Source organism: Sus scrofa, chromosome 5, assembly GCF_000003025.6.
Source record: "Sus scrofa isolate TJ Tabasco breed Duroc chromosome 5, Sscrofa11.1, whole genome shotgun sequence".
In the NCBI taxonomy this organism is placed as follows: Eukaryota; Metazoa; Chordata; class Mammalia; order Artiodactyla; family Suidae; genus Sus; species Sus scrofa.
The window spans coordinates 46,833,584-46,861,416 of record NC_010447.5 but is presented as its reverse complement, the minus strand read 5'-3'; the positions used below and the strand labels follow the sequence as shown (position 1 = coordinate 46,861,416).

The 27,833-nt window shown below is 35.6% G+C and overlaps 1 protein-coding gene across 5 annotated transcripts in view; it reads right to left on the bottom strand.

Moving 5' to 3' along the window:
• INTS13 (integrator complex subunit 13) overlaps nt 865-27,833 on the bottom strand; it is a 36,807-nt gene continuing 9,838 nt past the window's right edge. For 3 of the 5 annotated variants that reach the window (XM_021090952.1, XM_021090951.1, XM_021090953.1), the window contains exons 4-17: nt 26,048-26,250; nt 25,592-25,672; nt 21,870-21,960; nt 19,886-20,014; nt 18,240-18,324; nt 14,974-15,063; nt 14,677-14,784; nt 12,902-13,080; nt 11,646-11,816; nt 10,988-11,142; nt 10,435-10,665; nt 8,495-8,634; nt 2,246-2,381; nt 865-1,208 (exon numbers count right to left, since the gene is read on the bottom strand). In XM_021090952.1, the coding sequence (XP_020946611.1) occupies nt 1,169-1,208; nt 2,246-2,381; nt 8,495-8,634; nt 10,435-10,665; nt 10,988-11,142; nt 11,646-11,816; nt 12,902-13,080; nt 14,677-14,784; nt 14,974-15,063; nt 18,240-18,324; nt 19,886-20,014; nt 21,870-21,960; nt 25,592-25,672; nt 26,048-26,250 (1,839 nt within the window). In that variant the 3' untranslated portion in view covers nt 865-1,168. 5 annotated transcript variants of the gene reach the window in all.

Here is a 27,833-nt window from a genome sequence, read left to right as displayed (position 1 = left end):
GGTCAGAACTCAACCACAAGTAAATATGATCCAGTAATTCAGTACTGGGTTACAGCTGCTCAAATCCTACAAGTCTAGGTGCTAACTAGGCCTGCTTTTGCTTTTGAGTGGTGTATACCTAAACACAGTGGTAAGGAATAAAAGCAGCTCTAGCGTAGGGGAAGAGGGGAGATGCAAGGCTGAGACTGAGAAAGGAGTTGATAAAAGAGAACAATGTAAATTTCACTGGACTGACAAGGGAGCCTGTTGAACACTTGTTCAGCCACCAGTTATTTTTTCTAAATAGAAAATATTTAAAGAGCTTTTCCCCTTCTCTAATAAATCCTCCAGGAAAACTGACATGCCTGGAATTAACATTCAACATTGAAATAACATGTTTTGTGCAACATGTTATGAGATTCTAGAAGCACAGGAGGAAGACTCACCAAATATACACCATAAACCATGACATTTCTGAGATGAAGTGACCAAGATTCTATTCAGGGATTAAAATAATAACACAGTAACTCTTCTCTCTCCTACATCTGCTAAGCAATCTCCTTCATGTTTCTCTTTCAATATGAAAAGTTAATGGAGAGTAAGTTTTTGAGAAAAAATATATTAAATCATCCAATATAGGTAAATATAAATTTACCCAAATGACCTGAAAACTCTGCTTTTAAATGGGCAACACACACACAAAATAATTTAAAATACAAAATAAAAAACAACATTGTTTTTGGAAAAGCACTGCATATGTTGCAGATTAATAGGGAATATTTTATATTCTTATCCAGAATCTGTTAAAATTGCTTAAAAATTTCCCAGTTGTCAGTCATTATATCAATAATATCTTTTTCCTAAAGGAATACACAATATCTTGCATTTCAGATATTTTAATAGTTTTATTTGGCAAAGAGAAGCCTATGAATTTTTTAAAAAACATTTCCAGAGGGAATACCCTTTACCATAAAATAAATTTGTTTAATTTGGAAGGACAAATGTATATTTTTGACATATGTGCCAATTTTACAATTAATACAAAAAAGATAAAGTTAGTTGAAATATTTTAAAAATGTAAAAACCAGTCCAGGCAACATAACTGTACAATCTTGCTGTAAAAGTACTTATATCAAATTCCATCCAAAATATTTATGCGATATACTAAATTTAATTGTTAAGTCACTCTTCACTGCCGGCTGGCTTTTCCATTTTCTGTTGTCTCCATTCTGCAAAACAGGAGGAAAAAAATGAGTTTGTAAATCAAAACATTCATTAACTATCCATATTTTTCTCCTTATCCACCTTTCAAATGAAATTAAACATCTAATATATTCAGAAAATAGAAAAATGTATGCACTTTAGCAAACTAAAGTTAGCATTCTCTTGGTTGGTTTCATTTCCTCATTCTGCAAATGAGTGAAAATTGAGGAAGGCCTAGAGAGATTACATGACTTTTCTAAGCTTTCATTTCAAAGGCCACTGATTTTTTTTTTTTCACTGTATCCCTCCAAGCAAAACTAAGGAAAAAAATCTCTACCATTTAGTCAAGGATGTATTTCCTTTATCATTAAAGAATTCCTTTATCAATACATTTTTAAGAGACTTTCTTCTAACAAGAGATTAAAATTACATGTAAATTATTTTAGATTTGTTTTAGTAAATCTTTATTTTTAGATTTTTGGTTTATTCAATTAAAATCAACATTCCTAATACTGTATTACTTACTAGGAAAATATTTTTTTCCTGTTATTTTATACAAGATATAGTATTATACACTAAGATTTCTCTATGGTTTTTCCATCTATGATGTTTACTGAACATTCACAGTTATAATCAATAATTTCAGGCCTTTTACAAGCAGCAAGAATCCAAAAAGGTAATTTTTTTCTCTTTATAGGTAATGTTCATAATATCAGTAAAAAAGAAATTATTGAACATAACAAACAAGCAGTATTTATTTTTGTAGACTTACAATAATAAGGCAATTGGGGAGGGATAAATTAGGGGGTTGGGATTGGTATATAAACACTACTATATTTATATGGTAGTAAACAAGGACCTAATGTATAACCCAGAGAAACTTACTCAATACTATGGAATAACCTATATGAGAAAAGAATTTGAAAAGGAATTGATATGTATAGCTGATTTACTTTGCTATACGCCTGAAATTAACACAGCTTTGTAGGTCAACTATATTCCAATAATTTTTTTTTAAATAAAGCAATTAACACAACTAAAGTCCACAATAAATAGTACAAACCCATTTTCCTCTTTAAGATGTTGATATAACTCAGCTCTGTTATTAACAGAGTTCAGACGTCCAGCAAACTCCTGATGTTTTCTGGAATTGGCAGTATTGATTCTATTACTCCATAAGGATAATAAGGACACTGGCCCTGGTGTCATATTTGAAAGAAGAGGGAAAAAAAAGTAGAATAATTCATTACTTCAAAATTTACAAATTTAACCTTAATTCTATTGTTTTATACAATTTAAGCAATATCATCTTCCCTTTACTCTAAAATTTATATGTATTCAGGGATCCCCAGATCACCTACGAGCTCAGTGATTTACTGGAAGGACTCAAATGACTAAGCATAAAGTCACAGACAGAGCTAAGGATCAGTACAGTAGCGCAGTAAGGACACATAGCCAGACCAGTGTGGGGGATGCGAGGTGGGGTGGAAACGGGGGAGACACATTAGGCAAAGACCAGAGGAATCCATCTGCAGGCTTTCCATGCTCTCTCCCTCTGGTGAGGGTTCACACAGACAGCATATTCGCTCCAGCCATAAAATGCAGCCATGTGTGTACAATATTTCTGCCAGAAAAGAACCTTTAAGACTCAAAAGAGTTCAAGGTTTTTATGAGGGCTGGTCACGTAGACATTCTCTGCTTAACTACAACTTCCAAAATTCCAGACTCCCAGAAGGAGAGCAGGTGTGCAGTTCAGATATACGGCAAAATAACTTCATTATTTGAGCACTGTATCAAAAGCCATAGTCCCAGATGTCAAGGGCCAAACTTGCAAACAGGCTTTTCGAATGATAACAGCCTCAGGACTGCTATGGTTAACTCTTTTCTGTACCATATGAAAAGGCAAAAAATGTTCTCTAACACCATATACAAAAATAAACTCAAAATGGATTAAAAATGAAAATATAGTAAGACTGCTAACCATAAAATTACCAGAGGAAAACATGGGCAGAACCTTCTTTGATACAAACATTTTTAATGAACTATCTCCTAAAGCAAAATAAATAAAAGCAAAAATAAAGAAATGGGACCTAATTAAACTTCAATTTTTCACAGTAAATGAAACTATCAACAATACAAAAAGAGAGAGAGTTCCCTGGTTGTCCAATGGTTAGGACTCAGTGCTTTCAGTGCTGCAGCCCAGATGCAAAGCCTGGCCTGGGAACTGAAATCCCACATCAAGCCACTGCATGCTGTGGCAAAAAAAGAAAACAATAAACAAACAAAAACAATACAAAAAGTTAGTATTATCCCTACTGAATGGGATAAAATATTTGCAAATGATATAACCAATAAGGGGTTAATATCCAAAATACATGAACAACTCATACAACTCAACATCAAAAAAACGAACAACTCAACTAAAAAATGGGCAGAAGACCTGAACAGACATTTTTCCAAAAAGGGAATGCAGATAGCCAACAGGTACATGAAAAGACATTCAACATTATTAATCATCAAAATACAAATCCAAACTGCAATGAGGTATCACTTCACACCTGTCAGAATGACTATCATCAAAAAGAACACAGATCCATGTTGGTGAGGATGTAGAGAAAAGGGAATCCTCATGCACTAATGGCAAGAAAGCAAATTGGTACAGCCACTATGGAAAATACTCAAACATCTAAAAACAGAACTACCATATGACCTAGCAATTCTACTTCTGGGCATGTATCCGAAAGAAAAAAACAAAACAAAAAAAACCACGAACTCAAAAAGATGCACGCAACCAATAGCAGCATTATTTACAGTTGACAAGATACGAAAGCAACCTAAGTGTCCCCAGCAGATGGAATGGATGAAGATGTGGTACATACATACAATGGAATACCACTCAGCCATAAAAAGAATGAACACAATCTGCAACAGCATGGATGGATTTGGAGGCTATTATGTTAAGTGAAGAAGTCAGATAGAAAAAGACAAATGCTGTGTAATATTACTTATATGTGGAATGTAAAAAATACAACAAATGAGTGAATATAACCAAAAAGAAGCAGACTCTGTAACTTACACAATACTGTACATCAATAATACTTCAATATAAATTTAAAAAAATAAAATTATAGCACTCCTAAAAGAAAACATAGGAATAAATCTTTATGACTTTGGGTTACACAAAGATTTCTTACATATAACACCAAAAGCATAATCATAAAAGAAAAATTTAGGTGTTAAACTTCATCAAAATCAGAAACTTCTGGTCTGCAAAGGTCACTACAAAGAGGAGAACAATCCACAGACCTGGAGAAAACATCTGCAAATCACATATCCAACATAAGATTTGTATCCTGAATAAACTAAAAATTCTGAAAATTCAAAAATAAAAAAACCCCAAACAACCCATTTAAAAATGAGCAAAAAAATTTATTTATTTATTTATTTATTTATTTTGCTTTTTAGAGCCACACTCATGGCATATGTAAGTTCCCAAGCTAGGGGTTGAATGGGAGCTGTAGCTGTTGGCCTACATCACAGCCACAGCAATGCCAGATCCGAGCCACATCTGCATTCTACACCACAGCTCGCTCATGGCAACGCCAGATCCTTAACCTACTGAGCGAGGCCAGGGATCAAACCTGCATCCTCATGGATACTAGTTGGATTCATTTCTGCTGCACCACAACGGGAACTCCCCAAAATGAGAGAAATATTTGAATGGACCCTTTATCAGAGAAGACATACAGATGGCCAATAAGCAAATGAAGACAGGCTTGCCATCATTAGTCATGAGAGAAAATGTAAATTAAAACCCCAGGGAAATACTACCACATACATATTAGAAGAGGAAAAAAAAAAATCCTGACAATACCAAGTGCTGTTGAGGATGCAGAACAACCAGAATGCTTATTAATTGCTGGTGGAAATGCTCACAGTACAGCCACTTGGGAAAATGAGTTTCTAATAAATTCAGTCATGTACAGTATTATGAGAAAAAAAAAAAACTACTGATAAACATACAACACAGATGAGTAACAAATGCATTACGCTATGGGACTTAAGGCAACACATTTTATGATTATGGCATTCTGGAAAAGGCACAATTATGGGGGAAAAAACACATTAGTGGTTATGAGAGATTAGGGGCAGGGGAGTGTAGGATGAGTACAAAAGGGTAGTACAAGAGAATCTTTTGGGGTGAAGAAACTATGCTACATCTGATTGTGGTGTTGGTTGTCACACAATTGTAAACAAGGCCTAAATCCATAGAACTGTATACCAAAAAGTTAAGATTACTGCTTATAAACGTTCCCAAAAAATTTAAATAAAGAATCTTTTTCTTGCCTTTTGCTTTTTAGGGCTGCACCTGTGGCATATGGAAGTTCCCAGGCTAGGGGTTGAATCAGAGCTGCAGCTGGCAGCCTACACCACAGCCACAGCAGTGTGGGATCTGAGCTACGTCTATGACCTACACCACAGTTCATGGCAACGCCAGATCCTTGACCCAGTGAGGGAGGCCAGAGATTGAATTCGCATCCTCATGGATATTAGTCGGGGTCTTAACTCACTCAGCCACAAAAAGAACTCCCTAAAAAATCTTTTTCTAATTATAAAACTAATACGTGTTCATTAGATAAAACTTAGAAAATAGCATAACATAGAAAGAGGGAATAAAATCACCTGCGATATTACTGCACCAACAACTATATATATTTTGTTTTTTTCAGTGCCAATCTATATTAATAAAATTACACTTTGGTTTTTCTATTACGGCATCACACAAAGACAGGTGAACAGATTTTCACCAAATCTATAGGGCACATATGGAAGAGTCCAACCTTCCATGCAGACTACACGGCAGGCACAAAATTCACTTTGGAAGATCCTAGGAAGTTATTTTCCAAAGCAGATGAAATCAAGGTACAATAAAAGACTTGTATAAAACTGCTGATCAGAAGAGTCATATGGGAGTACCCACTGTGGTTCAGTGGGTTAAGAACCCGACTAGTATCCATGAGGATGCGGGTTCAACCCCTGGCCTTGTTCAGTGGGTTAAGGATCTGTTGCTGCTGTGAGCTGAGGTGTGGGTCACAAATGTGGCTCGGATCTGGTGTTGCTGTGGCTGTGCAGTAGGCCGGCAGCTGCAGCTCTGACTCAACCCCTAGCCTGGGAACTTTCATATACTGAGGGTGCAGCCCTAAAGAGACCAAAAAAAAAAAAAAAAAAAAAAAGAGAGAGAGAAGAGATATGCGACTCAGGGTGTAAAATAGAATGAAAGAAAAAACAAACAAGTTCTAAGTACCAATCTTGAATGGAAAGTTACATGAGTGATTTGTAGTCAAGTTGCTGCTTTTATGGGCCACTCCATACAGTGTTTCCAGGGTGAAAAACTTCAGGGATCTACTTCATTGAATCGTAGTTGATATTTCATCTAAGTGACATGCTAGGGCATATGTGTACAAAAAACTTCTTTTAAAACAAATTGGACAGAGTTCCCCTTGTGGCTTGATGGGTTAAGGACCCGACATTGTCTCTGTGAGGATGCAGGTTCGATCCCAGGCCTCACTCAGTGGGTTAAGGATCCAGTGTTGCCACAAGCTACAGCATAGGTCACAGATGCGACTCGGCTCTGGTGTTGCTGTGGCATAGCTCAAGACTGAGTTGCGGGTTCAATCCTTTGGCTGGACATTTCCATATGCCATGGGTGTGGCTGAAAAAAAAATGTCTCAAAAGAATAGCAGAGGCAAGCTGTCAATAAGCAATGTCAATGCAGAACTCTAAGTGCTACCACACTACCAATCCTGGGATATAATGGAAACACAAAGAAGAAGCATCAAACTTAATTATGAAAGGAGGTCAGGGAAGTCTTTCCTGGAAAAGGAGTGACTTAAGTAAAAACCAGAACAATATACTTTAGCAATAGGGAAGAGTAGGCATTTGTGACAATAGTTATTCTGGGGCTTTATACATTCCACCCTGTGGAAACATCATCATCTGAGTCACTCCCTTACTAATAATGTGTTTCAGTTCTTATAACTTTTTGCTACTATAAATAATACTTTTTGGAGTTCTAGTTTCCAAACAATGTTGAAGCACTGCTTAGACTAAACCTGTATTAACTGCATCCCAATCAATAGCGGCACGCGAGTAAAAGGATAATTTATCGAGACATTTATTTAATCCTATAATTTTCCAAGTAACCTGGCAAATGCCTGAAACACAAATATGTTGAGATTACCCTTATTTCTGATTTTAAAGAAATCAGTGAACTGGAGAATATTACCATGTATCAAAATGTATACTACATCAGCAGTATATATATAAAAAACAAACAAGCCTACTTTTTCCCTAGGATGAGCTGTCAATAACTATAACCTGGCCAGCCCTGAGGTCATACTGTACTAATAAAGGCACAGTGATAAGAATTCAGTTCTGGAGTTCCCACTGTGGCACAGTAGAAACGGATCTGACCAGGAACCATGAAGTTTTGGATTCGATCCCTGGCCTCACTCAGTGGGTTAAGGATCCGGCATTGCTGTAAGCTATGGTGTAGGTCGCAGACTCGGCTTGGGATCCTGCATTGCTGTGGCTGTGGCTGTGGCAGGCAGCTGTAGCTCCGATTCAACCCCTAGCGTGGGAACCTACATATGCCATGGGTGTGGCCCTAAAAAGCAAAAAAAAAAAAAAAAAAAAAGAATTCAGTTCCTTATTATCCTATTTCCCATTTATCCTAAAAAAACTGAATTTAGTTTATCATCAAGATAACTAAGGCCTACAATTATTTCAAGAGCCCAAACCCAAATCATATCTTTGATGCCTAGAATTCCTCAAGAGGAAATTAAGCTTTTAATCCCACAAATAAAACATAAAAGTCTGTACAATAAAAATATAGGAATTCCCTGTTGGCTTGGCAGTTTCAGGACTCAGGGTTATCACTGCTATGGCTCAGGTCACTGCTGTGGGGCAGGTTCGAGCCCTGGCATGGGAACTTCGGCATGCTGGCAGGCGTGATCAAAAAAAATTTATATATGTTGTTTACGATACTTTTACTGAAACTCATTCACATGATATTTTAATTTATCAATAAATGGGTGATATAAGATCTTTCCCTAAGTCCCCTAAGTTTAAAGTTTCCTTTAAGCTAACGAATATATTCACTGCCTATATTTTCTAAGGCTGTGAACAAAAGGCCTCCTATACAACATCAGGACCAGTGAGTAGCTCTTCCTCACTCACATGAAACGACAACGTGCAACAGAACTAAACTGGAAAACTTTTTCCAAATACAATTACCTCAGTTCTAGCTTACCTTTTGACTTTTCTATTGGTGGAGTTTCATCCATCTCAACAAGAGGCTTTTTATTTGGAGGTTCTGGGGAATCAGGTGAATCTTTGATAATCTCAGCTTCAGCCAACTCTTCTTTTCCACGTTCTAAGATTCCTTTTAATCTTTGAGGGATAAATGATAAAAACTTAAAGTTGAAATTCTTAGCAATCTAAATGGTTCAACTATACTAGACTCTGCATCTCAGTTTTAGTAAAAGACACCTGTTCTCACAACATAAACCCAGAAACTAATCAGAAGCTAAACCTTGGGCTAAAATCAGCTAAGAGAACTTAATGAATTTAAATACAAGTTTTCCTTTTCCTTCCTTATAGTGTAGTAATTCAGTGAGGTAGTCAGCTGAAAAATGGAGCTAAAACTGCAAAAAAAAAAAAAAAAAAGGACAATTTAAGAAGGTAAAATAAAAAAAGTAATGCAATCTTTGGAAGATATTTCACAATTTTAATTTCTAAAGATCTGTACAAAATACTATTTCATGTAACAAATAAGAGTAAGCAATCTACTAGTATTTGTTCCCTAGTTTACATACTGTAGAAATGTACTTAAGTTAGGAACTCAACTCCAAGCTTATTTTGAGTATCATAACTTGAAGATCAGTGGGATGTGAATGAGAATACTCTTTGCTGCTCTTCTTAAAGCAAGACAATTCTGTGTCAGAATCTTAGCAGCCCAAAGGAAGAAGTGAACTTCTAAGGCCAAAAAGAATAAAAGTGTTCTGTTCATTTATGAATGAAATAATACAATTTATAGAATTGGCTTCAGGAGTTCCTGTTGTGGCTCAGTGGAAACAAATCTGACTAGTATCTATGAGGACACAGGTTCAATCCCTGCCCTTGCTCAGTAGGTTAAGGATCTGGCATTGCTGTGAGCTGTGGTGTAGGTCACGGATGCAATTCAAATCCCACGATGCTGTGGCGTAGGCCGGCAGCTGCAGCTCTGATTCGACCCCTAGACTAGGAACTGCTGTATGCCAAGGGTGCAGCCCTAAAAAAAAAAAAAAAAAAGAATTGGCTTCAAAATATTCCCATGGGGGAGATGGAGCATGGTGGTGTGATGGGAATGGACGTGGATATATATGAAATGAGATCTGCCATGAACTGATAACTGTTGAAGGTGGGTAATAGGTAACTATTTGTTCTACTGTCATGTACATTTGAAATTTTCCATAGTAAGTTCTGACAGACTGACTACCTTGCCATTATAATAGTGGACCTGGTTCTTTGCCTATCTGGTCAGGAGGCAGAAGACAAAACCAACTAGTATGTTAAGATATTTTGTTTATAGACCTTTATTACCTATGTTTTGTTTTTGTTTTTTTAATTTAACCTTGACATCTCTATACAAGTCATGAATTGAGGAAAAAGAGTGTACTATAGAGGAAGGTTTTCAGACTAGGATTATGACCTTCCATGCTTTCAAGGGATCCTGTGCCTATTTTCATAACAGCATCTTCCAAACCTTATTGTAAATCACTAAATTTACTTGCACATCTCTACACAACACTGTACATTCCTCCAGGGCAGGGATCTTATGCCAAACGCCTGGCACATCACAGGCATTTAATACATATTCACTGAACAACAACAAAAAGCTGTGTTATTCATAACATTTAAGGCACTTAGTGATACCAAAAGTCATGTATTATGATTTTCAGAAATTAGGAAAAAATTAAGCACTATCTTTGTCCCCAACAGTAAAAAAAAAAAAAACCAAAAAAACCATACCTCTTTAAGCATAAGAAAGACCTTCCAGTTTTAAAAAATGATAAAATAACAGTTATAAAATGCAATAAACACACATTAGATGAGTTACTAACAGATAAGGTTTGAGATTTCAAATGTGCTACATGCAGAATGTAATGTCCCAAAAGGCACCATGGTGCTGTATAAATGTCAACAAATCACCTCTCTGAATCTTGCCAAGATTTCTCCTGTTCATAATCTTTCACTGCTTTCTCTGACTTGTCCTCTTTGTCCTCCCTCTTTCTTCCTCGTTTCTTTCGCTCTTCTTCTTCCGGGGGTTTGCTCCTACACGCCATCAGACACTCCAAGACTCTTTGATGTTTCTCCGAATTGTTGATGTGAGCTCTGACAAGGGTTTCTAATTCATTCCACATGATGCGGTATTGTTCATCTCTAAAGCAAAGATTTAAAATAATGTTTTTACAAAACACTCTTTAAAATAATATCCAAAGGTCACTTGTTACTGGTAAGGAAAAAGAAATAATCAAACATAGGCTTCCTTTCTCCTTCTCCATAGTTAATGGTACAATTCCATGTTATAATGTATCTAATTCTGCTATTTTACATACTATATCATCTCACCTTAATCATACGTATGTATATATACACCCCTTCAAACATACAATTTATATGCGGAATAAGTCAGCTCAAAAAAAAAAAATAAATAAGTTATCAAGTAAATGTGATATATAAGAAAGAAAGAAAAAAAACCTACCTTTTAGGTCCTTTTCCTCTTGTACCAACTGTGGAAATAGGTAGAGGATCATTTTTTCTTTCCATATCAACTAAGTTGTATATTGTTTTTTGACAGTTTAACACATCTTCTTCTGTCAAAGATTCTTTCACAATAACACTGGCTAATGGAACTACCTATTAGATTTTAAAAAAGAAAAAAAGAAAATCTGTCTTGAAAAATAAATATCAAAGCGTCTAGGCAGAACCTGAATTGATTTTAAATGTCACCATGGAGAGAGAATCTATAACTACTGCTTCAATTTTCTATTAAGACTTCTGGAGTTTTCAAAATGGCTCAGCGGTTAATGAACCCGACTAGGATCCAGGAGGATTCGGGGTTCGATTGCTGGCCTTGCTCAGTGGGTTAAGGATCCGGCGTTGCCGTGAGCTGTGGTGTAGGTCACAGACACAGCTCGGAGCCCATGTTGCTGTGGCTGTGCTATAGATCAGCAGCTACAGTTCTGATTAGACCCCTAGCCTGGGAACCTCCATACGCCATGGGTACAGCCCTAAAAAGACAAAAAAAAAAAAAAAAGACTTCAACTATAGCAAACTCATATAGTTCATTCTTTGCTTGATAAACGATATCTAAAAAGAATATGTAACTAATCCACAAGAAAACAAACTGTAACACTTACCGCTTGCATGTTAAAAATGGTGGTTTGCGAAATAATCATAGGCCAATAGCGGGTGTGTTTTTCTAACTGATCTTTTGCTCGTTCCAAAGGGATCTCAAGACTTCCATCGATTTTATATCTGGGGTCTAGAAAAGGAGTTAATCTGTTTTCCCTCATAAATTCACCAAAATCCTAATGATAACCAAATAAGATAAAATTAGAAATGATTTTCTAAAGTTGCAGTATGGATTACATGTAACAGTCTGTTTCCCTGATGTCTTCTGTCCTGTGATAGGCAACAAAGTATTTTCTCTAACAGCCCGTTTCCCACACACTAACTTTTTCCCCTTCTTTTGGAACATAAAACCTATCAGCCTTTATTCAATGGAGATGAAGAAAGCATCAAACATAAATACATTCATGGTTCTTTCCACTTTTTAAAAACACTCATTTTTCTTCACTTCCATAATTTAACTCTTTTTTATGATATGCAGATCAAAGAATGAGTTCATCACATTAGAATGCCATTTTGCTTACTTAAAAATTACCTTGACACAGCATTGAAATGTTACCAGGGGTTATCTCTGAATGGTGGAATTGGATAATTTAGTCTTTGTTTTTGCTTTTTTTAAAAAGAATCTATATTTTCTAAATTTTCTACAACGAATACTTACTAGCTTTCTCCTTATTTAAAAAAACTAGGTAAAAATAAAAGTGAAAAGCCTAATCAAAAACAATTACTTACAGTATATACTACTTTGTGGTTTAGAAAGAATACTCATATACATCATTCACATTTAATTCTTACAACCACCTCAAAAAGTAGACAGCTATGAAAAATCAAATATAAAAGAGGAGTAGGGGTCATGAAAAACTCAAATGAGAACAAGACAATTTCTACCCAAACAGACACAACTTCCTTAAATGTACCTCTCAATAATACAAAAATTTATAGTGTTATTTAAAAGTAGCAGAATTCAAATATTCAGATGGTTATAAAGTTCCACCTAAAACATTAGTTCAAAACAATTTTCATTCTTTCCTATAATTCCAATGTGTCAATTTGATCCAGATACTTCTCCTCATACACTGAATACAGAAGGAAGATGACCAAGCAGTAACAGCTTTTGGTCAAATACTGAAATTCACTAACTAAAATAAAAATAAAAAATCAACTTTTCAAAACTTCTTTAGGTCACAGATCTTAGCATATAATAGGCACTCAATAACTACTTGCTGAATGACAGACTCAAACTTTACAGATATTACTGTCTTACTGTAATCCGGTAGTCAGTAACTCTTCCTCCACAACCTTCACTAATCGAAGGCGGATCTTCTAAAATGGATCGAGAACTGCTAAGGACGTGCAAAAAAATCTCTCCTCCATGGCTACTGAGCATATGGCTAATGACTTTGGAACCTGACTTTCGTGGTTGTTCCAATAAAACAGAACGGCCTGTCAAAGACAAGATTACTCTATCAGTGATGAAATTCAAATGACTCAATTTTTCCATTAAGATTTATGTTTAGATTTTTCATTTTATTTATTGTTCTTCATATTTTAACCATCATTGCTAAGTGAGTATACTGCGTTTCAAGTCTTAAAAATCTGAATTCTAGCCGTGGCTTTTTCTTGTTACCCCAAGCTTACATAATATAGACATTATGTAGATAAGACAGTTTTCCAAAATGAGCATAGGGGTCTCTGGTATAATGTTTGGTTATACTGTTCATACAAGTTCATACAAAATATTCATCCTGGATATTAAGAAGAAAAGTGGGACAATGTTGATACAACCCTCAGGTTATCAAAGCTACAAACCATAAGGGGAGAAAGCAAGTCTCGATTCACTTCTACGATACCTCCTTATCAGCACTGTTACCATAACTACTTTCTCCTTTACATGACCGAATGTCACTTAATCTGGACTTTACACAGTCTGATTATCAAATGTGCTTAATATAACCATGAAGTTAACTTTTTGATAAAGGCAGAGTAACTCTTTACAACAGTGGTTCCAAAACCTAGTTACTGTAAGAATCACAAGAGAAGCCATTAGAATTTAGATTTAGTAAATGGAATTCAGTAATTTGGCTTAAAAATTTTTTTTACATAAGGAAACCACAGAGTTAAAATCTTATCTGTATGAATCATATGGTATAGTATTGAAAATATAAAGTTTATTTATCATGAAGGTATAATGTTTAAAGAGAAATAAGTCCACATATATTTTGTAATTTAAAATTCAATAGGCCAAGGAGTTCCCTTTGTGGCTCAGTGGTAACGAACCCACCTAGCATCCATGAAGATGTGGGTTCGATCCCTAGCCTCACTCAGTGAGTTAAGGATACAGCATTGCTGTGAGCCATGGTATAGGTCACAGACGTGGCTCTGATCCCTCGTTGCTGTGGATGTACTGTAGGCCAGCAGCTGTAGCTCTGATTCGACCCCTAGCCTGGAAACTTCCATATGCCTCAGATGTGGCCCTAAAAAGACAAAACAAACAAACAACTTACAGACTCTAAATGTCAAATTTTTAAAATAAAAATACTTAAAATTATATTAAATATTAACTTATTTAGATACAATAGACTGAAAGACATAAAGTCATCTTATTTTTAATTTTTTTTATTTTTTGTCTTTTTGCCTTTTTCTAGGGCCGCTCTAGAAGCATATGGAGGTTCCCAGGCATATGGAGCCAGAGCCATAGCAATGCAGGATCTGAGCCACGTCTGCGACCTTCACCACAGCTCACGGCAACGCTGGATCCTTAACCCACTGAGCAAGGGCAGGGATCAAACCCGCAACCTCATGGTTCCTAGTTGGATTCGTTAACCACTGCGCCACGACGGGAACTCTGATCGTATTTTTAAATATCAGTAAAACTGTGAATGGATATTTACAATTATGCAACATTAAAAGTTTGGAGAAGCAAAGTGGTTAGACTATATTGAAGAAAACAGCTTTCCCAGGGTTCACATTTTCACATATTCTCACAAATCATTTCACTTGTAATAATCTCAGCCAAAACATTTAAATGATGAAAGTTACCATTTAGAAGAAAATTAGTAAGGCAGGAGGAAGGTCTACTGTTTACATCTACAGGTGAAATTCGATAAGCGCCAGTGCAATAGTGTAATTCTGAAATAGAAGAAAATACTGATTTGAAAGAATATAAAGAAATATTTCCACAATTAAAAGAGACAAACAAAAACAAAAACTTGTTCCTTAAGCCCCTAAGACACTGAAAAACAAAAATTCAAAAAGAAACAAATGATCCCTACATAATCCCTAAAGAACCTTTTGATTTATTATTCTTTTCTCTTTCAATCATCTTTAAATACCTACCAATGTTATTTGTCCTCGGTGTGCACCACTTCAATGTGATTGTTTCTTTAAATGAGCCTTCTCTACTGCTGCTACCCAAGTGGTTATCACCTTTAAAAATAAGTTAGAGAAACAGTAACATTACTAAATAGATCACAAATTTCAAATGTTTACCAAGACTTCCCAAAGCATTTAAGATCTATAAGAGAAAATAGAGAACTTTTTTTATAAAATCTCCTAGAAAAATACCAAATAGAGTTTGGCTATTAGCTATGATTACAATAAATACTTTTAATTTTCCTCCAAATTTCTCATTAATTAATCACTTCAGTCACTACACTAAAAGTCAACAGCAAAGATTTTATAAAGAATCTATATCTGCTTCCCTCTGACACCAGCAAATGATAAAATAACATGGTTAATGTTTTCAGAGAAAGCTTCAGGAGTCTAAAATGCACAGCTGGATTATACTGAATCCCAATACATTTATTTGAAGAAACATAAAATGAGGGATCTATAATGAAAATATATTAAGGAGATACAACAGTGAGGATTTTTTTGCCTTAATAAAGTCTACAGTAAACAGATGTTAAAATAATAATGAACACCAAAGTCTTAAATCCCTCAAAGTCCACCATGAGGGTTGGAATCAACTTCTTCCAAACACCTGTTAATGCTGACATTTTGATCTCTTCTCATAAATAAGAAATATTTCTTAATAGCACCTAGAAAGATGAATCCTTTCCAGAAGTGTTTTTAACTTTCTTTGCCCAGACCCATCAGAAGAATCACTATGGCAGGCATAGCTTTACAAAGCATATTTCTTACATAGTAAGTCTTGAAAGTGAATACTACTCCTTGATCCATGGGCTGCAGAATGGATGCTGTGTTAGCAGGCATGAAAACAATCTTAATCTCACTGTACATCTCCATCAGAGCTCTTGGGTGACCAGATGCATTATCAATGATCAGTAATATCCTGAAAGGAACCTTTTTTCTGACAGCAGGTCTGAACAGTAGACTTAAAATATTCAGTAAACCATGTTGACAACAGCGATGCCGTTATTCAGGCTTTGCTGCTGCATTGGTAGAGCACAGGCAGAATAGATTTAGCATAATTCTGAAGGGCCCTAGGATTTTCAGAACAGTAAATGAGCACTGGCTTCAACTGAAGGTCACCAGCTGCACTGACCCCTAATAAAATTGTTCGCCTGTCATTTGAAGCTTTGAGGTCAACTAACTTCACTATAAAAGTCCTAGATAACACCTTCTTCCAATAGAAGGCTGTTTCATCTACACTAAAAATTTGTTGTTGTATAGCCACCTTCATGAATTTATCTGAGCAGATCTTCTGGGTAACTTGCTGCAGATAACATCAGCATGTGCTGCTTCACCTTGTACCTGAATGTTAAGTTTCTTTTCTTAATCCACGTGAACCAACGTCTGCTAGCTTCAATTTCTCCCTCTCTATCTTCCTTACCTCTTCCAGCCTTCACAGAATTAAAGAGACTTAGGGCCATGCAGTGGAGTAGGCTTTGGTTTATGGGAAGGTTATGGCCACTTTGATCTTCTATCCAGGTTACTACGATTTCCTCCATATCAGCAATAAGGCTATTTCACTTTCTCATCATTTGTTGGGCTCAATAAAGCACTTTTAATTTCCTTCAAGAACTTTCCCTCTGCACTCACAACTTGGTTAACTGGTATAAGGGCCTAGCTTTCAGTGTACCTCAGCATTTGACTTCCTTACTAGGCTTAATCATTTCTGGCTTTTTTTTTTTTCTTTTTTTGTTTTTTGTCACCTGGGGCACATGGAGGTTCCCAGGCAAGGGATCTAATTGGAGCTAGAGCCACTGGCCACAGCCAGAGCAACACCAGATCCAAGCCGCATCTGTGACCTTCACCACAGCTCATGGCAACACCGGATCCCCAACCCACTGAGCGAGGTCAGGGATCAAACCTGCAACCTCATGGTTCCTAGTCAGATTCGTTTCCACTGTGCCACGATGGGAACTCCCCCATTTCCAGCTTTTTTTTTTTGTCTTTTTGCCATTTCTCGGGCCGCTCCAGCAGCATATAGAGGTTCCCAGGCTAGAGGGCCAACCAGAGCTGTAGCTGCCGGCCTACGCCAGAGCCACAGAAACATGGGATCCGAGCCGTGTCTGCAACCTACACCACAGCTCACGGCAATGCTGGATCCTTCATCCACTGAGCAAGGCCAGGGATCAAACCTGCAACCTCATGGTTCCTAGTTGGATTCGCTAACCACTGAGCCACAATGGGAGCTCCTCTGGCTTTTGATTTAAAGTGAGAGACAGGAGTTCCCATCATAGTTCAGTGGTTAATGGACTTGACTAGTATCTATGAGGATGCAGGTTCGCTCCCTGGCCTCGCTCAGTGGGTTAAGGATCCGCCGTTGCCATGAGCTGTGGTGTAGATCACAGATGCGGCTCAGATCCCATGTTGCTGTGGCTGTGGTGCAGGTCAGCAACTGTAGCTCCGACTGGACCCCTAGCCTGGAAACCTCCATGTGCTGCCGTGTGGCCCTAAAAAGACAAAATAAACAAATAAATAAAAAAAGTGAGAGACAGGCAACTCTTCCTTTCATCTGAACACTTGGAGGCCACTGTAGGTTATCAACTGTCCTAATTTCATTGCTGTATCTCAGGGGATAGGAAGGGCCAAGGAGAGGGAAAGAGATAGGAAAGAGCCAGTAAGTGGAGCAGTCAGAACATACATAACATTTATGGAATAAGTTATCTGCCTAACTTATTAGTTTGGTTAACTATGGGTATGGTTTGTGGTGCCCCAAAACAATTACAATCGCAAAAAACATCACTGATCATAGAGCATCATAACAAATATAATAATGATGACAGAGCGTAAAATACTGGGAGAATTACCAGAACGTGACACAGAGATGTGAACTGAGCAAATGCTATTGAAAAAATGGCACCAACAGACTTCCTCAACCCAGGTTTCCACAAACCTTGACTTCATAAAAAAAAAACAAAAAAAAAAAAACTCCACAGCATCTGTGACATGCAATAAACAAAGCATGATAAAATGAGGTATGCCTGTATTTGTTCCATCAGACTAGTTTTTCCAAACTAAATTCAACAGAACACTAGATGAATGGCCATTAATAGGTGATATTGTCAGATAAGTTTGGAAGGGATGGACTAAAGTCAATCAGGTTTATTTACTCAAGAACTTTTCAAAGCTATTATTAGTAGACATTTCGTATATTAGCGCTTAGAAAATACTTCCCAATGTCTCTTACTTACCGCTTTTCAGGAAATCTACATGTGCATCTTTGTGATGAAGCAGCTCCACATCATAATTGGCAGATGTGTTAGCATGTTGCTCTTCCTTAAAGGAAATTTTATAATACTTAGTTTTGTTTCATTAAAATAATGAAGTTATTATTCATTTTGTCTATGTGAGAGCAAATACACTCAACAATAAATGCCTATAACAATGGGATAGTTTCCTCAGTAATTCATCTATTTAAAGATGCACTAATTTTCCACAGCAATATAAACTGTATTTAAAAAAGCTAGTTGCTATACATCAGTAGTAAAGTATTTAATGATTTTACCTATGTTTTGTTAGAATTAATATAGATGACTCATCTAGAAATTTTAGAAGTTTTTTTACTCTCAATGCACTATCCTGCCAGTACTGTTTATACACAAATATGATGTAACTGAAGTAGTTCACTCAATGTGAAATAGTTGCTTAAAGGAGGAAATAGCATCTTTAAATACCTATGGTAAATGAGCAAACACAAATTATGTAAAATAGCAAATACAGATGCTGAACAAGTTTAGTAACTTGTTTTTGCTAAATAGTAAACAGAAACTTCAATACTATTTATCTACAAGAAAATGCAATGACTGAAGAGTTACACCAATAGCACACCAATATGGTCAAATTTAAAAAGCAAGGTATCTGTCATCCTCAGCATATTTTTCTTATAACTCGTGAAACTGTATATATTAAAGTGTACCTATTATGCTATTTTACTTGTTAAATGCTTCCCCAATTAACATGTCAATCAAACTGTTCTATTGGTTAAGGCTATAATTTCTATTAAAGAGCCAACCAATGGTATAAGGAGGAAATTAATAACAAAAAGATTACATTTGTCCTGCAATTTAGTTTTCATCATTTGGCAGGAAAAAATGAAATTAGACTTAAAGAAAGCCAATTTAAATTTTTAGATATAGTGGCTACTTTATATTTATAAACATAATCAATAAAATTAAAATCCACTCATTAAAAATTCTTATAAAGCTTTCCCTGGGCCAAGCATTATGCTAGTCCTAGACAACTAAATGATAATATAATGAAAACTACAAGGTAGAAATAGATTCCTAAGAAAATCCATTAGCAAAATCATAAAACTCATAAGGATGGTTTTTCAGCTAGAGTAATAAACCTGTTTGAAACTATGAACTATTTTTCCCTAGTTAGACTTATTAATTACAAACACCTTTATAGTGGGTAAGCAAGTACAAAAATATAGGAAATAAAACATCTACTAGAACACACAAAGTAAGTAAAATCTAGTAACAGCTGTCAGGAAAAGAATCACAGAAAAAGTAATCATTTCAGATAAAAATTATATTTTGATGAAAATCATGAGAACAAAATTAAAATCAAACAAGCTGATAAAAAGCCAATTAAAAAAAGTTGATAAAAAGTGTTCTTATTAGAAAGAAAAATACAGCATTTTGTTCTGTGATCCTTTCTTGCTGCTTTCATCATTTACTAACCTGGTCAAAGACACTGAATGTGGGCTAGCAAAACAGAAAATATAATATGGGGAGAAAAAATTAAGGTTCATTAAAAGAAATAATACATGTCAAACAAAATATTTAAAAAGCAAAGCAGCGCTTTCAGAATAGCAGGAAAAAGAACTGCCTACCTTCATTGGAATATTTGTAATAGTAGTTGAAGCCAAGTCAAAATGCTGCTGTACTAAAATATTTAATTTGGTAGCAAGATGCCGTCCTGCACGAACACTATGTACTTCACTGGTTAAAACAGGAGACAACTACAGAAAAGTATGAAAAAAAAGTAAGTTAACACTAAATATTTTACTTCAACCCATAAAAATTGAGTACTTTTACTTTTGAGAATTTAGAAAAAAAAGTCCAAGAGTTCCCATTGTGGCTCAGCAGTAAGGAACCCAACGAGTATCCATGAGGATGTAGGTTTCCATCCCTGGCCTCGTTCAGTGCGTTAAGGGATCGGATGTTGCAGTGAGCTGTGGTGTAGGCTGCAGAGGCAGCTTGGACCTGGTGTTGCTGTGGCTGTGGTGTTGGCTGGCAGCTGCAGCTCCAATTAGACCCCTAGCCTGGGAACTTCCATATGCCACAGGTGCAGCCCTAGAAAGACAAAAAAAAAACCAAAAAACCGAAAAAGTCCAATAAATTAACCATGATCATTATTTCAGCAATTTATTTTTATACATTCATTCTTTCAAAAGACAGGCAATAAGGAGAAATTACTGTATTAACTGCCAGAAATTGTATGAGCTATTGGAGGATACAGCAGTGAAGAGGCAAAATCCCTGTCCTCTTGAAATTTAAGAGTGGAATAGTCTTTGACCTAAACACATATTTTAATTTTAAATTTTCCCTTCTTTTTATCTATATGCAAAACTGATTTGAAAACGCCCATAGAAATATTATTGTAGAAAAAATAATTAATTTTGTGAAAAGACAAACCTAATATGAAACTACTTACTACAAAGAATGGAAATCACTAAAAACATCATATTTTGTCACCCATAAATGCAAAAGTTTATTATAACAAAGTAACACAATATTTCACTCATTCCAGGGTAATAATATTTATTGCAAATAAGTTTTTTACTCATCACAAAGTAAAGCCAATATATTACCATGTTACCAAGGGTTAGAAAAAAGCTAAAAAAAAAAAAGACTTAGGGAGTTCCTGCTGTGGCGCAGTGGCTTGTCTCTGTGAAGGTGCCAGTTCAATCCCCAGCCTGGCACAGTGGGTTAAGGATCCAGCACTGCTGTAGCTGTGGTGTAGGTCGTAGCTCCAGTTTGGATTTGATCCTTGGCCTGGGAACTTCCAGAGGCCTCGGGTGTGGCCAAAAAAGAAAGAAAGAAAAAAATGGACCTTTACTCAAAATTACCTAAAACACAACGAAAAAGATAATGACCTAAAAAAAATCAACTATAAAAAATTGATAGACAAAGTTAATATTTCAATGTTTATATTAAATAATGCTAAATAAAAAAACAGATACAGGTACACATTTAATATAATTATAAAAACACATGTATCTGTCTTTCTAAACAAAGACCATTGATGGAAAATATTACAAGTGAATCCATTTAACAATCATTAGATTCATCTTTTCCTTTAAAATTGTTCAAATTTATTTAAAAAGTAAACCAAGGCTGGAAATTAAGTTTCAAAAGCAAAAAAAAAAAAAAAAAAAAAAAATTAAGTTTCTTTCCCCTCTGGATAGGCAAAATTAACTTCTTTGTTATAGGAGTGTGTTTTGATTAAGGAGTGTATTATTTTCTTAATGAGGGGAAAAAAAAAGATTTTTACAGAATAAAAAGTCATTAAAGCCAATGAAATCTATTACAGTAATTAAAATTTGAGGAACAATACAAATTTTGTATGGTTTGACAACACATTTATTTAAAATAAATATCAACAGGTAAGCAAAACAGAAAACACTTCAAAAATCTACCACTATAACATAAAGAACCAATCTAGGTGTTTTGCCATACAGGTTGCTTTCAAAACTCTAAATTTATATTCAGCAGAAAATGTTGACAATGTGATCATTTTCATGCTAAACCTTCCCAGGTTAGTTTTTATTAATAATTAACAATGATCTTTTCTTCCATTACTTCTGCATTTACCTCTTTTTTAGGACGATCAGATACAAGGCTGTCTTCACCAACGGGGTAGGTATGGATCAAGACCAGCTCACACTTCTGAATCTGCATGAGACTTAAAGAGAAACTTCTCACTTAGACTATAATACATACTATGTAAAGAACTCAGGTAGGTAAACTATAAAAAGTTGAATATATCAAAACAGTGTTATCTCTACAATCAGAAACTACAGTTAACATAAATGATTTAGCGATTCTGGGTCTTTTGTTGTTCCATATAAATGTTTGGATTGTTTGTTCTAGTTCTGTGAAAAATGTCATGGGTAATTTGATAGGGATTGCATTGAATCTGTAGATTGCTTTGGGTAGGATGGCCATTTTCACAATATTGATTTTTCCAATCCAGGAACATGGAATATCTTTCCATTTCTTTACATCTTCTTTGATTTCTTTGATTAAGGTTTTATAGTTCTCGGCATATAGGTCTTTTACCTCTTTGGTCAGGTGTATTCCGAGGTATTTGATTTTGTGTGGTACAATTTTAAAAGGTATCGTATTTTTGTATTCCTTTTCTAATGTTTCATTGCTGGTATACAGAAATGCGACTGACTTCTGAATGTTAATCTTATATCCTGCCACTTTGCTGAATTTATTAATCAGTTCAAGGAGTTTTGGGGTTGAGTCCTTAGAGTTTTCTAGGTATAGTATCATGTCATCTGCATACAGTGACAGTTTGATCTCTTCTCTTCCTATATGGATGCCTTTTATTTCTGAGAAACAAAAACCAAGCAGGAGGCATAACTCTCCCAGACTTCAAGAAATACTACAAAGCCACAGTCATCAAAACAGTGTGGTACTGGTATCAAAACAGACAGACAGACCAATGGAACAGAATAGAGAATCCGGAAATTAACCCTGACACCTATGGTCAATTAATCTTTGACAAGGGAGGCAAGAACATAAAATGGGAAAAAGAAAGTCTATTCAGCAAGCATTGCTGGGAAACCTGGACAGCTGCATGCAAAGCAATGAAACTAGAACACACCCTCACACCATGCACAAAAATAAACTCCAAATGGCTCAAAGACTTAAATATATGACAGGACACCATCAAACCCCTAGAAGAAAACATAGGCAAAACACTCTCTGACATCAACATCATGAATATTTTCTCAGGTCAGTCTCCCAAAGCAATAGAAACGAGAGCAAAAATAAACCCATGGGACCTCATCAAACTGAAAAGCTTTTGCACAGCAAAGGAAACCCAAAAGAAAACAAAAAGACAACTTACAGAATGGGAGAAAATAGTTTCAAATGATGCAACGGACAAGAGCTTAATCTCTAGAATATATAAGCAACTTTACAACTCAACAGCAAAAAAACCAATCAATCAATGGAAAAATGGGCAAAAGACCTGAATAGACATTTCTCCAAAGAAGATACACAGATGGCCAGCAAACACATGAAAAAATGCTCAACATCGTTGATGATAAGAGAAATGCAAATCAAAACTACCATGAGATACCACCTCACACCAGTCAGAATGGCCATCATTAATAAATCCACAAATAACAAGTGCTGGAGGGGCTGTGGAGAAAAGGGAACCCTCCTGCACTGCTGGTGGGAATGTAAACTGGTACAGCCACTATGGAGAACAGTTTGGAGATACCTTAGAAATCTGTACATAGAACTTCCATATGACCCTGCAATCCCACTCTTGGGCATCTATCCGGACAAAACTCTACTTAAAAGAGACACATGCACCCGCATGTTCATTGCAGCACTATTCACAATAGCCAGGACATGGAAACAATCCAAATGTCCATCGACAGATGATTGGATTCGGAAGAGGTGGTATATATACACAATGGAATACTACTCAGCCATAAAAAAGGATGACATAATGCCATTTGCAGCAACATGGATGGAACTAGAGAATCTCATACTGAGTGAAATGAGCCAGAAAGACAAAGACAAATACCATATGATATCACTTATAACTGGAATCTAATATCCAGCACAAATGAACATCTCCTCAGAAGAGAAAATCATGGACTTGGAGAAGAGACTTGTGGTTGCCTGATGGGAGGGGGAGGGAGTGGGAGGCATCGGGAGCTTGGGCTTATCAGACACAACCTAGAATAGATTTACAAGGAGATCCCGCTGAATAGCATTGAGAACTATGTCTAGATACTCATGTTGCAACAGAAGAAATAGTGGGGGAAAAACTGTAATTGTAATGTATACATGTAAGGATAACCTGACCCCCTTGCTGTACAGTGGGAAAATAAAATAAAAACAAAAAAAAAAAACAAAAAAAAAACCATAAATGATTTAGAAACACTGTATAGTTGCCGTACTCATACGAACATTTAATGAATAATTTAGGTGAATTTAGTTCAAATGCAAAAATGATAACCTTTTATGTGTTCAAAGGATAAAATAAAGGGAAAATTCTTGTAATCTGGTATAATTTTCAACAGGTAACTGCCACAGAGAAAATGAATATAATGTGTATTAATTTAGCTGTTACTAATGCTTAAGGACAAAATCAGGCAATATTACCTATAATTGGTTATTTCCAAGAATACAGGATTTGTTATTACTCCCAACTTATATAATATTTATTTTTTGCCCCCTCCAATTTTTTTTTTTTTTTTTTTTTTGGCCGCACCCATAGCATGTGGAAGTTCCCAGGCAAGGGATCAAACCCATGCCAGAGCAGCAACCTGAGCTGCCTGCAGCAACAATGCTGGATCTTTAACCTGCTCTACCACGACGGAACTCCTATTTTAGAGTTGATGGTTGACAAAAAACATTTCAGGTATAAATACAGTGATTCACAATTTTTAAAGGTTATACTCTATTTATAGTTACTATAAAATATTAGCTATATTCCCTGTGTTGTACAATATACCCTTGTAGCTTATTTTATACCATGTTATACATAATAGTTTATACCTCTTAATCCCTTCCCCTATCTTGCCTCTCCCCATTCCTCTCCCCACTGGTAAACAATAATCTGTCCTCTATATCTGTGAGCTAACTTTTTTACTTTAAAACTTCCAAACCTACAGAAAAATTGAAAGAAAAGGTCTATTCATTGAATGCCCATATATCCTTAACTTAGACTCACTGTTAGCTATACTTGTTTTCTCTATAAATTTCTAATAGATGCACTCTTTTATTTTTTACTAAGGCATCTGACAGTAAGTTGCAGAGGAAATGATACTTCATTCCTAAATACCTCAGCATGCTCCCTTCTTCGAGTGAGAATAATCCTACTCATTAACAATAACACCAGTACTCCATCTGGAAAATTAAACAGTAGCTCGATCTAACAAAGACGCCATACTGCAACTCTCCCAAACATGTCTTTAGTAGCTTTTTTCTTTAAAAAAAATTCATACAGTCCAACTAGTTGTTATGTTTTGATCTGGCACATACTGAATAATGCACCAACAATTTGCTCATTTTACAGATTTGTAATACAAAGTATGAGAGCAAGCCATCACAAAAATACGCATTATTATAAATTATTTAATCCTTCTGCTCACCTTTTCTGCTTTTCAAAAAGTAAAATTTTAAAGGGAAAGAGAAAATGGGACAAGAAGTTTCCGATCAAACAGATTTTTGACTAATTTATAGAGCCAGTAGAGAATTCAAGAGAATGCTACCAATTACTGTTAAAATTGCTGGAATAGTTACAATGAAATATATATGACTATAAAATGGATTATACTCACTGATCTGAATTTGCAGCTAGTTTGTTATGCTCGTGAATTGTTTCCTGGACACAGTCCTCAAGCATTCGCACATGACTATCACTATGGCATAAGAAAGATAAAACCAACTTAAAGAAACAAACAGTAGGAGAAAAAAATTAAACACACTTTTCAGCTGTAGTATCTTGTTATAGGTACTTAAAATTGCTTCAATAAGGACTGCCTTCAGTGTGTTCATTCACAATACCAAAAAACCAGCTGAATGAAAAACTAGTGAGAGAAGAAAGTCAAATTGATTTCCATGATAAACAGTTTTCACTGAGATGCATCTTTATTTTAGAACTAGATAAACATAGCTTCAATATTAGAAAGGCCAATGCTTAAATGCTAACACGTTGTCCCTGCTTTTTAAAATTAAAACTGCAACAGAACATTAAAATTTCCCCAGTGAAAGAATTACTGTGATTAACATCTTACCTTTTTGCGTTAGTAATGCAAATTATCCGTCCTCTATTTCCAACACGTTCAGCATTTTCCATTAGTAGGGTACGAGCCTCGTGTTGGTATTCTGTAATTTTACAGAGGGTTTCCACTGCTGCAACGAGACCATGCAGAATACTGCAGCATTCTGGATCTGCACGTGGATTAGGAGGCCCAACAGCAGCTAATGCTGCCATCAGCTAAGTAACAGGGAAAACAATTATGTTGACAAGAATAAGCACAAGTCAAAGACGTTACAAGCAAAGGAAACTACAGACCAATGTATTTTAGAAATATGGACACAAATATTTTAAACAAAATACTAGCAAAATGAATCCAGCAACTTATAAAAAGAAATATGCACCATGACTAAGTAGGACTTATCCCAGGAATGCAAAGTTGATTTAATGTTCAAAAATTAGTTAATGCAAATGATATCAACAGAATTTTCAAAAATCCCATGATCATCTCCATAAAACACAGAAAAAGCATTTAACAAAATCTAAAACCCTTTCATGATAAAAACACTCAACAAACTAGAAATAGAAGGGAACTTGCTCAAGCAGATAAAAGGCATCTATAAAAAAACCTACACATAACATCAAGCTAAATAGTACATGTGTGGTCCCTCTAAGATCAGAGGGATGTCCATTCTCACCATTTCTATTCAATACTGTACTAAAGGTTCCAGCATGGGCAATTAGGAAAGAAAAAGAAGTAAAAGGAATTCAGACTGAAAAGGAAGAAGTAAAATTATCTTTCTGCTGCAAATGAATCATTTTCCTTAGAAAATCCTAAGGAATCCACTAGACATTTTTTAGAAATAATTAGCAAAGTTCAGCAAGGTTGCAGGATACATGATCAACACACAAAAACCAACTGTACTGCTATACACTTGCAAAGAACAACTCCAAAATGAGATTAAGAAAACAATTCCATTTACTAAAGCACTAAAAAGAATAAAATGCTTAGGAATAAATTTAACAAAGCAAAGACAAATTTTATATTCTGAGAACTATAAAATATTGTTGAAAGAAATTAAAGACCTAAATGAACAAAAAACATTCCATGTTCATGGATTAGAAGACTTAACATTGTTAGATGACACTATTACACAAACTGAACTACTGATTAAATATTATCCCTGTCAAAATCCCACTTAACTTCTTGGTAGAAATCTTCAAGCTGATTCTAAAATTCATACGGGATTGCAAAGGATCCAGGATAGCCAAAATAATCTTTAAAAAGGACAAAGTGTGAGGGTTTGCTTTATACGTGCATAAAGCAACACACACACACACACGTACATATACATACATATATAGGGAGGACCCATTCAAAACTAATAGTGGTAGGGATATACAGTGAAGTGCTGGTAAATCAGCTCTCCAAAGGAAAAAGAAACCCTAATTTGTGGTGTTTGCCAATATCTATGGTTAAATACTCCTATAATTGCTAATTTCAAGCTTTCACTAAATGTAAAGTTGACAGGAGATATACACACTCAGTTCTCCCAAGTTGGTATAAGCAGGCTCCTGCACGCCACTAAGTGGGACTGGGAAAGGGGCCACAACATTTTTCAAGGAGAAGCTTTTACTTTTACGCTCACACATACACACATATATACATACCTACGTATACATACAAATACATATGTAAATTTTATTTTTAAACTACATAGGGGAGTTTCCACTGTGGTTCAGAAGTAACAAATCCAACTAGTATCTATGAGGAAGTGGGTTCAATCCCTGGCCTCGCTTGGTGGGTTACAGATTCGGCACTG